Source organism: Ursus maritimus, unplaced genomic scaffold (assembly GCF_017311325.1).
Source record: "Ursus maritimus isolate PB19 unplaced genomic scaffold, ASM1731132v1 scaffold_32, whole genome shotgun sequence".
Taxonomy (NCBI): domain Eukaryota; kingdom Metazoa; phylum Chordata; class Mammalia; order Carnivora; family Ursidae; genus Ursus; species Ursus maritimus.
This window is the reverse complement of record NW_024425786.1, coordinates 255,106-265,772: the sequence shown is the minus strand read 5'-3', so window position 1 is coordinate 265,772 and position 10,667 is coordinate 255,106. Positions and strand designations below refer to the sequence as shown.

At 58.3% G+C, this 10,667-nt stretch overlaps 1 protein-coding gene across 3 annotated transcripts; it reads left to right on the top strand.

The window, feature by feature from the left end:
- The first annotated feature begins 437 nt into the window (after positions 1–437).
- LOC103682057 lies at positions 438–5,058 on the top strand. Of its 3 annotated transcripts, none has more exons than XR_005831563.1 (4): positions 464–543; positions 1,781–1,949; positions 3,666–3,798; positions 4,400–5,058. XR_005831563.1 is itself a non-coding variant. In XM_040619346.1 (4 exons), the coding sequence occupies exons 3-4, from the start codon at positions 3,731–3,733 to the stop codon at positions 4,704–4,706; spliced, it is 651 nt and encodes a 216-aa protein (XP_040475280.1). In that variant the 5' UTR covers positions 464–543; positions 1,781–1,949; positions 3,666–3,730; the 3' UTR covers positions 4,707–5,058. The 3 variants fall into 3 exon arrangements, 2 of the variants coding, with proteins under 2 accessions (XP_040475281.1, XP_040475280.1); XM_040619346.1 differs by having other exon boundaries at positions 4,124–5,058; XM_040619347.1 differs by lacking the exon at positions 1,781–1,949 and having other exon boundaries at positions 438–543; positions 4,124–5,058.
- Positions 5,059–10,667: the final 5,609 nt, after the last annotated feature.

Genomic DNA, 10,667 nt, shown 5'->3' with positions numbered 1-10,667 from the left:
GTAAGATGTGGATTCTAATGACATTTAAACGTTTATGTAGGTCTCAGACGGAGAATCCAGCAAAGGGAACAGAGACAACATTTCAGAAAACAAATCATCACAGTCAGGGAACATATCTCATCCTTTCCAAGGGAGCACACACAGAAAAAGAGCCTACTGTCCAATGCATTAGTCACTCAAAGAGCTGAGAAGTAGACTCGTCAGGCTCTCATGGTAAGTCCTGCAGGAGGCTGCACTTGGGAAAGTAACTGGCACCCAGAGTTAGAGAAACACAGAGACATCAAGCACCCCTGAGTTAAGTTCCCTCAAACCCTAGAGCTGCTGTGGGGTGGGCGCAGCATAAGGAGCAAGTAAAAAGCGGAAACCAGATGGCACACACCCTGGGTGTGCGCTTTTCACTGTCAAATCAGGAAACCTCATACCCGCTTCTCCGGGAAGCCTAACAGTGCTGCAGCTGTAAGACCTTCCAGGGGACAGAGGAGCAGAGAGGGACGCCAACACCCCCCCTCCCGGATGGTACCCACGAGCTCTGACCAGGAGCAGGTGAGGACCAGGCACCGAGGCTGTGTCAGTAATGGACAGAGACCAGGGGGGCTTTAGTCACGGGGCAACGTGTAGACTGAGCAGAGAAATTAGGCAGGGGGTGAGGGTCTTGGGAAGGGGTTCCCAGCAAGCGAAATGGCCTGGGAGAGAAAGTGGACAGAGTGGACAGGGGTGGGGGGAGAAAGCAGGCAGGTACAACTTAGGGGTGCAGGCACAGCTTTGGGGGGGAGTTATGTCCAGGGAAGGCAGGTGTGGCCAAGGGGCAGGTATAGCTGGGGGAAACAGCTGGGTACATCGGGGGACAGCTGTTGCCAGGGGTGGGACCTTGAGGACTGGCTGGGGTTAAAGGTTGGATGTGTGGGGAAGCCACAAATATACAGGGTTGGCAAGGGACAAGAGGTCCCCAGCCCGGCAAGAGTGATGAGTGGGGACAGCAAACAGGCCAGGGGGAACCGTGCTTTCCTGGGAGCAGGTCTGACAATGGGGGTGACTAGCTGGCCCACCCAGGAGAGTCAGAGAGAAGTTATGCCAGAACCCTGACAATGTCTCCAGACAGCTGAGGGGCCAGAGAGGTTGTATGTGCCTCAAGCACCAAGGCAGGGGGTCCTGGGCCTGCCCTGAGGCCTGGGAACAGAGCCAGGTGTCCGAGCCAGCCCTGACATGAGTCTCTACCTTGTGACCTGCTGCCCACACCAGCGTTCTGCCCTGTGCCTCTGGGACCACCCCCTCTACTTGCAGGGACCTCTCCAATGTCCAGAGCAGAGAAGGGCATGCCAGCGCTGAGGCCCTTTCAGCCCATGGAATGCTCAGGGGCGCTGGGGGTGGGGTTAGACCTCCCAATGCCCACTAGCATGTATATGGTGGAGACACTGCCTGGAGGGGGTCTGTGGGTGTGTGTGAGTGCGCACACACGCGTGTGCATGGGCCATGGGCGTGTGTCCCACACACATACGTTGCCAGGGAGGTGATGGAGGACCCAGTCCAACCCTTGGCTGGGAAGTCTGCCCAGGTCCAAGGCTGTCTGGAGTTCAGGGAGCCTGGCCTTGGACACAGGTCAGAACTGTGAGAATCCCCGGGGTGGGGGCAGCCGCAGGGGCCAACCCAGCTAGGCGGAGCCTGGGAGGTCTGGGCAGACCAGCTGCTGACTCTGGTGGTGGAGAAAACCTTCCCCGCCAAGCTTGGGTGTGCTGGGTTTCCGTACCCTCGAAAGCCCTGACCGCCATCTACTCTCCCCAAGATGGGAGGCACACCTGTGATGTGCTGGGAGCCAATGAAGGAGCGTTTCCCTCTGAGATGTGGCCTCCGGGAGCCCGTGGGCTGGAATGGCCACCATCCGGCCCCGACTCCATTTAATAGACAGGAAAGCACCTGACGCCCACAGCCCACGCAGGTGCTGGGAGACTCAGGTGAGTGTGGCGCTTGCCGCCCTCGGCCCCAGGGGCACCTTCTGGGGGGCCAGCAGCAGCAAGGGGGTTGGCTGGGGGAGTCAGGAAGGGAACAGCTGCTCCCAGCCGTTAGCCCCTCCAGAACCAGACGAACGGCACACCGTGCGCAGTCCAGCGTGAGCTCTCCTTAGAGCCAGCTCAGCCCAGAGCCCTGACCTCAGCCGGCCCTGGCAGGAGGGACTTTGCAGGCCCCAGGCAGGCAGCACCAGCTCTCGGAAGTGGCGGCAATTCCCATGTTTACCACAGGGGCCCCGAGGCGTGAGCCAGGCGGTGGGCAGGTCACTGGTCACCGAGGGGTCTCCCAGTCGCGTACAAAGCCGGACGCCTCCCTGCAGACAAGCGTGTGCGGAGCGCACCCACGCATCACACGCCAGCACACGGGGGGGTTCCCTGATAATGAAGCAGTTTCAGTGGAAAGTGCGTACGACCGTTCGAAGAAAGTCAGCACCAGGGCAGTGCACATCTAACAGGCGCCGTCGCTGACGTTTTGGTGCGTTTCTTGTAAACTTTCTTCTACGCATTGATACACATATGCAGCTAAAAACCAATTAGGCTTTTCCCATTCAAGGCCACACGGTGTCTTCTCCCTTTCTGTTATTACGCGCTCAGCCGACATGGCTTAGAAGCCGCGTCATGATATTACCGCCCACGACAGCGTTCGCTCAAGACGGCTTGTGTGGTGTCAGGCGAGCGCTGCATCTCCTGCTTCTGATTAGAATTCTAGGGAGAAGTCGAGAGGGCCAGTGCCCTGGACAGCCAGTATGCTGGTTTATGTCACCTTACAGGTGAGCCACGGGGAAGCCGAGGTCCTCGCCCCAGGTCTGGCCAGGCAGGGGGCTGAGGACCCGGCCCCAAGCCCTGCAGGTTGGCCACGTCCTGGGGTCCCCACCGAGGGGCAGGCCCCACACCTCCCTTGGCGCTGCTCCCTGGGGCCACTGGGACCACCCCGCAGGCCAACGCTCTGCAGTGGCCGAGGGTCTCTGCTCTCAGCCAGAGCTGTAGGGCCTCCCTTGGCCCTTCCTCCACCTCCCTGGCGAGAGGTGGTGTTCCACGCTTCTCACAAACAAGGCGGCGGAAGGGTGCTTCAGGAGATGAGGAACAGCGCTAGGGTCTGCAACGGACGTTTGCTAATTTGAAGGTGGCTGTGTGCTTCATATTTGCATCAGGGGACTGGGGGATTTTCCGTCAGCATGAGTGTGGCCCTCAGCTGGGACTGGGCTCCTCAATCCCTGGATGGACAGCTCCCCGGAGGAATACAAGTCAGGCTTCTAGGTGCCGTGTCGTCCCCTCTGTGAACCCGGACAGCAGAGGGGAATGACCCCCAGGAGATCCCCAGGGGGTCAGGGAGAGCACAGGGGCTGCTACTGAGTCCACGTGGCGGGGGTTCCTAGAGGACACACCTCAGCCACAACAGCCCCTCCCAAGGAGAGCAAGGCCTGGGGGTGGTGCCACGGGGAGGCCCGCACGATCCCCAGGGGCTCTGACTGGACACAGCCCAGCAGCCCCTTCCCACCATTCCTGAGCTCTGGGGCGAGGGCAGCCGTCCTGAACCCTGAGGCGTTCCTTCACTGCCAGCCAGCCTCAGGCATCTTTCCAGACCACTAACCTCACGCAGTGAAGGCGTTCCTGGGCTCTGCGTCTCTTTAGTTAGCTTTGCCTCCACTATCCTATCATCAGCACACAGAGACTCAGCACCAGGACACGTCCTGTGCCCTACGGGCCACCGGCCAGCTCCCGGCACCATGACACCCCGACGCGTCCTGCCCAGGAGACAGGTGGCCAACCACCCCTCCCTGCAGCCTCCTGGCAGGTAGGACATCTTTTGCTTTATATTCCATGAAGCCCCAGATCCTCCAGACACATCCCAGCTCCTCTCCCATGGTTCAGGGGCCTCGAGCTTCCCACCCTCCCGCTGTCCCCACCCCGACCGCCGCAGTGGCTCTGAGAAGCTTCTCGTGGCCTTCGTCCTGGTGAGCCCTTAATTGCCAAATAAATATTTGCACAGGGTGGGGCTTGGCGCTCAGGGTTAAGTATTAAATGGGCCTAAAGTCAGAGGATCTGGTGGCAGCCGTATAAGGGCCCGGGCAGCCAGGGGGCACGGTGGATGACAGGTGCATTGTCATGCCACATTCCAGGCTTCCCTATCCAGACTGGAAGGCAGGGCTCACCCCTCAGCCAACTCGGCATCAGGCAAAGTCCTGCAAAGTGGCTGAGCAGAGCGGAGGCCGTGGGAAATCTGGGGAATGTGAGGTGCACAGAAGATCCACACCAGGGGTCAGCCAGAATGTGGCAGGTCCCAAAGACGAAGAGAGTGCGGGAAAAGAGGCTCCCATGTCAACCGCCAGCACCCGAGCTCCCATGGCGGCTGGACCAGTGACCCCACATGCCTTTGTCCTTTTTCTGTGGCTCAGGAGCCCAGAGCCGCTGACGTCGCAGGAGGCTGGCCCTGCCGTATGGGGCGGGGCTGCCCCCACTCAGAGCTTGACGGCAGGCTCCCCCGGGGCTGCCCACGAGGGCCGGCGTCCCCCGGGGCGGGCAGTCCTGGAGAGAGCCCCGAGACAAGCTGTGGCCTTCTCGGAACCGGCCTGGAAGTTGCTGCTCTCGGCTGCTGCTCCATCGAGTCCACCTGGAGGCGAGTCTGGGCGGGGAGGGGTGGCCCAGGGGACAAGTACCTCGCAGTGGGACGCTGGCCAGCACAGGTGCTTTGACTTAGAATAGCCACCGGTCAGCAGCACCCGCTGTTCTGCTTGGTCTTGCTTTTTCCCGGAAGCCATTCATCCCATTTATGGGTTTGCTCGTGTGTGTTTACTGATGGACTGGTGATTGGTTGGTGAAGAATATAACGTGGGAGGAGTCTTGAAAAGATACACATTTCACTTAATGGATACAAATGCGTGGGGGCACATGACCCTCACGGGGACAGGCCTTCTCTCCAGAGAGCCCAGGAACCAACGTGCACACTGAGGTCCCTGCTACCTGCGGTCTGATGACGTCTTGTTCCACAGAAATGTTGCCACGAGCTGTCCTTCTCTGGTCTTTTCAAGCAGTAAACTTAATTTTCATGAGAACAGCTCCATGTTTGTGGTCCTTCGTCTGCAGCACCTCGAGTCTCCAAGGCAAGTCCGAGTCTGTGTTGATTTTGTGTCGACTTGGCTGGGCCACGAGGGCCCCCAGAGATGGGTCAAACGTTATTCCAGGTGTTTCTGGGAGAGTGATTTTGGGTAAGATGAACGTGTAAATTAGTGGACAGAGTAAAGCAGATGGTCCTTTCCAGGACTGTGGGCCTCATCTGATCCACCGAGAGCCCCCATAGAACAAAGAGGCCCATGTTCCCCCGCTAGGAGGCGATCTCTCCTGCCTGATGGCCTTCAGACTGGGAGGGTGGCCTTCTGCCTTGCACTCGGCCTGGAGTTAAAACTGCGGCTTGCGGGGTCTCTACCTTGCCATGTGCAGACCTCAGGACTTCTCAGCCTCCACAGTCCGGTGAGCGGGTTCTTTACAATAGTTCTTTCTCTGTATACGTGCAGACTGTTGGTTCTGCTCCTCTGGGGCCCCCTGACCAATGCATACTCAACCACACTTTCTCAGTGACTCAATGACTCCGGGCTGCACCTGGCTCATCTAATGGGGCAGAGGGGATGGCGGGTGGCCTTCCCGCCTGAGGGGTGCGGGGTCTCTCCCCCCCCTTGCTGGCCCCTGGGTCAGAGGCGTGGGAGCTGCTGTACACTCCGTATCAGCCTCACATACAGGCCCGGAAGTTGGCGAGGGACCTCGGGGCGGGGAGGGGGGAGGGGCACCTCATGACTCAGAAGAGTGGGATTCTGAGGTCATGAGAGGGGCCTCAACAGGCTTTCCAGCAGCAGGAAGACAGCCTCCCTGGGGAAGGAGCCGCTCCTCACACGCTTTGTTGATAATAAAGAAAATGAGAGAGCAGTGGGGGAGGTGTGATGGCCCCAACTTTGCCAGGTCTCCTCCGAGGTGCTGGTGAGGGTTTGGGGAGCGGGGGACCCATGATTTGGTGCTTTCGGATGCCTGGGGCAGGGAGGCACGGGGTGTTAGAGGTTCCCTCCCTCTCTGCCTCAGCGCCAATCTCAGGAGCACTCCGACACTCTTTAATGTGGAGGGACCAACGTTCAGGTCCTGAGAACCCGAACTGGGCACCTCCCTGTCTCACCTGCACATCAGAACTGCTGGGGCAGTGGTCCAGGCTGGCCACCCACTGGACAGGGACGCCACCTGCAGGTCAGCGTGAGCACATGCCGTCCCCGGGGAGTGGGCAATCAGGTGTTGGCTCAGCGATCCCGTGGCCCAAGTGCGAAGCTGCCCCAGCCCAAGGGGAGGAAGGGGTCCCATTTCAGCCCTGCAGCAGGTGACTGGGCAAGGCCCTGCAGACTGAGGGTGAGGTCACCAGGGCAGTCTCCTGCGATGTGCCCAGGCTCCAGCTAAGGGCTGGCTGAGCCCTAAAGGCAGCGTGACCTTGGTCATAGTCCACCATGGAGGTGGGCCATGTGCTACAGAGATTTGCTAATAACAAAAAGGATTACTGGCTTCCCTGCAAGGCTGGTTTCTTGGAGTTCCGAGAACGTTCCAGCAAAGGCTGAAATGCTCTTTGGCTTTCAGCTGTGAGCAGGGAGCATTCGGGGCCCAGGGGATCAGCCTGGCAGGCACAGTGTCCATGAAGCTAGCACCCTCCAGGCCCCATCCCCACCCAGCCCTGTGGCTGACTCAAGTCCTCTTTTTGTGCTTTGCCAGGTAACAGGCATTCACACTGTGTCCTTGTAGCCCATGGCTCCTGGGGGGTGCTGTGTGCCGGGTTCCTGCAGCGGGTGCCAGGCCTGCTGGTGGCCACAGGTGAGTAGCCTCCGGCATGGGTCCTCCGGCAAGGCCTCCCTTACACACCTGAAAAGCAAGGACAGGGTATCAGCCTCACATACAGGGTAGGGCAGTCTGGGGCATCCAGCTTGGCTTCCCCCTGGGTCTCTGCACAGATGTCCACCACAGGCCCCACAGCCTAGGGAAATGGGCCTGGTTGAGGACAGGGTGGAGGGAGTTGTAAAGTGGCAATTAAGGCCTCCTTCTAATTGCAGGCAATTAATTAGTTGGTAATTGAGTCTCCCCCAGCGTTAGGCTGTTTGGGAAGAGCTAATGACCTTCACCTGCTCCCTGTGCTGGGCAGGTGCTCCTGCAGGTGGGGGTGGATGGGGACACCAGGCAGGCTGAGGGTCCTGAGCCTGCCCGCATCCGCACATGTCCCCGAGCAGCTGTGTGGAAATTAGAGCACCTTCTCACCTTCCCAGTAACTGCGGAGAACAGTCTCAATGGAGCTGAGGAGCCGGGGGTAGGGTGGGGGGTGGGCAGGCCCACTCCCACCCACCAGGAGCAAGAGCAGTGAGCTCAGGCACCCCTCCTTCCTCAGGCTGGCCCAGGAACTGCCTTCCTGGACGACATCAGCAAGGCCTCAGATGGGAACCGAGAGAGTGTGGCCAGTCTGGGGCTCTGTTGGCAGCTCTACGAGGGTTTCCCCTCTTTCAGTCGCTGCAGGCCCCCTTTGTCTGAACAGTTCGTTATGAGAAAAAGCTGAGCCTGTCCGCCGGTGTCAGGATACAGGACACAAACCAAAGACCCAGAGGGTAGGTAAGCAACAGACCTTACGGAGTCCCGTGTGCCCGCCACTCAGGTTCCCACAGCAGTAGCATCTTCCTCAACACCTGCGGCACATCACTGTTGAGGCTCCGCCCCCGCGCCCCGGCCCTGGAGTGTGGTTTCCACTCGCCTTCCCCGCTCCCAGAGGCGGTTCCAGGACACGGCTTAGAGATGGCGAGGCGTTGACAGCACCCCGGGGTAGGCGTGACGGAGCCCAGTTAAGGCCTCTGCATGAACTTTGAAGATCTGGTGCACTGGTGTGGGGTCCGTTCATCTCCTGTGTAAGTTCCCTTGTTTATGAAATCTGCCCGCCGCCAGCCTGGAGCGTCCTGCCTCTTTCTTCTGTCTTCCCTGCCCTCCGCGTTTGGGATGGCTTCGGGGTTCAGCAGGGAGGCTTCTGAGCAGCTGGTGCGCCAACCGTCACCACGGGGGGTGACACTGGCGCTCGGTGTGTTCGTTCTGTCATTTTATCCCGCGTGTGGTTCCTGTGACCACCCTGCAGTCAAGATGCGGGCTGTTCCGCCCCTCAGAGACCCGTCTCGCTGCCCCTCTTCGGCACCCCCACCGTCCCTAACCCCTGTCAACCACTCTTGTCAGTTCTCCACCTCCATAACGCTGTCATTTCAAGAATATTAGGTAAGTGGGACCACAGCATATTGGGCTGGATTTTTGAGATTGGATTTTCTTCACCCAGCAAATGACCACGCGATCCATCCAAGTTGCATCCAACTTATACACAGGTGATTCCAAAGCGTCTCTTAGCTTTTCCAACATGGTACATAAGTTCAGTTGGGTTTCACCTTGTAACACCAAGTCTAAGAAGTTTCCTCTTGTGAACAATGGTTCCACGGCAAAGCTGACCCTCTCATTGGATGAGTTCTCTTCTGCATTACAAACGTAGGATGTATCCTGATTCCATCTCAATGCCACAAACATTCTTGCACGGCTTGTTGACTCTTCCAACCTTCCCCATACTGAATTTGAAATCTCTGCAGGGTAGAAAGGAGTCCATGCAGGGACAGAGCCAGCCCATCAGGCCAAGGCGGTGCCCCTGACCCCGAGATTTCTGCGGGATGCTGGCGGGATCCTCTCCCTGACCATGGTGGGTTTCTAGGTACCTCCATGTCCCACATTGTGTTGGTCCCTACGGCCTGCAGAGAGTGACCCCACATGACTGCTGAATGGGATTTTGTATTTTTGTGGCCCTTAAAGATAGTCAAGTAAATGTATTTTTTGTTTTAGTCTAGAGAATTTTAACTTGATGGGCTCCTTAAGAGATGTCCTTATATACTTAACCTAATAAAATCTTGCATTCTTTCATCTTCTTGGCACCATCTAGCTCATGGGCTTACTGAGAATGTTCCAAGAACATCTCTCTTAGCCTTTTCTGGGCCACATGGGCCACCGACCATCAGAACATTTACCTGATGCAGACTTCGCCTCAGTGTTTCCTGGGTGCTCTCTCTGACAACAGCTTCACAGGTCTTGCTGGGCTCCCCCTGCCTGCCTCACACAAGTACAGAGGAGGGAGTGGTACTGGGAGGGGAGTGGGGGAGGGGGGAGGTGTGCACCACCAGCCTGGGGCAGCCCAGCCCCCACACTGGGGAGAAGAACTCCCCTAGTGCCTGAATGAGGGAGGAGACAGAAGATACTTGTACAGCAAGGTCTAGGCCATGACAGGACACATGGGGGACAAGAGACAGTCACCCAGGACCACAGGCAGAGGCCAGGGGGCGAAGGGCAGTTGTAAATTGACCTCCTCCTGGGCTCAGGCTCCCAAGGGATGCCCAAGAAGGCTGGGGAGAAGGCTTGAGTTGGGAGGTGGGGTCTGAATTTAGGGGATGAGCTGAGGGGGTGGGGGCAGGGAAACGGTCAGCCCTGAGCTTTCTCCTGCCATTCTTGGGAGCATGTGAGCAAAGGGAGCACCTGTGGGGACTAGCAGTAATGCGGGTGGGGGTGACTTCGTGATGGGGGCTCCTGCAGGTCAGGAACCAGCTGGCTGGTTGGGAGTCAGCCTGGCTTATAGCACAGCCCCTGCCAGGGTCCCTAAGACCAGTTCCTGCCCTCAGGATCCTGCCCTCAGAGCTCTAAGCCTTAGCTGGATCCTGGGTATGGCTCCCGTGTGGGACCCCCCCACACACACCTGCAGTGGCTTCCTGGAGGTGTGAGCCTAAAAGGGTTTAGGCCCTCCCCGGGCCTGATCTTGACCCCCAAGCCTGGAACCAATCAGAACCAGAATGGACAGAAAAGTGGAAGCCCGCCACCGGGCCTAGTAGGAACAGCCTGCAGTCACTTTCCCATGGCAGCCTCCCTGGCCAGCTCCATCAGCCCTTGGGGCTCTCATAGCAAGCCTGTGTCCTCCAGTCTCCCTGGAACACTGGCCTGCCCACCTGACAGCCAGGCCTGGGACACATCAACTCCTGCCACAGAGGCCCCTGGAGGGGCACCCTGGGTGGCACTCCCACTTTCCATTAAAGAAGCTCAGTGAATGCTGTCCTCCAAGAAAGAAGCACAAACGTGACACTCCCTCCCGTTTTCAATACTCTTCTTGGAAATATCCTTATACTGCAAGGCTGGCACTCTATTTCCATTGAAAACTCTGGACGTTCAAACTTGGGAAGGGTGTCCTCAGGTGCATGCCGAAGGGAAGAGAACCCCCAGGACTCAGGCACAGAGGCCAGCTGGGAGGAGGCCACATGGACATCCCAGAGTCAGGGAGCCCTGGGTGCCAGAGTCCAGTGACATCCATGCCCCAGCACACTTGCAACCCCTAACCCTAACCCACACTCACCTCTCACTCAGATGCCCCCAGGGAGGCTGACAGGCTCCAAACCCTTTTATTAACACACGAGAGAGTCTATTAAATAACTGAAAACCTGTGAATACTGCAGGATGCACACAACTGTTCTTTTTGTCCAAGGGCAGCTCAGAAGCAGAGCCTGAGACCACACTGTGGAAATTCCACCAGCCACAGTGTCATTCTGTTGGGACAAAGCCAGCCTAGGAGGCTAGACAGGTCAGTCATCTACATAGACC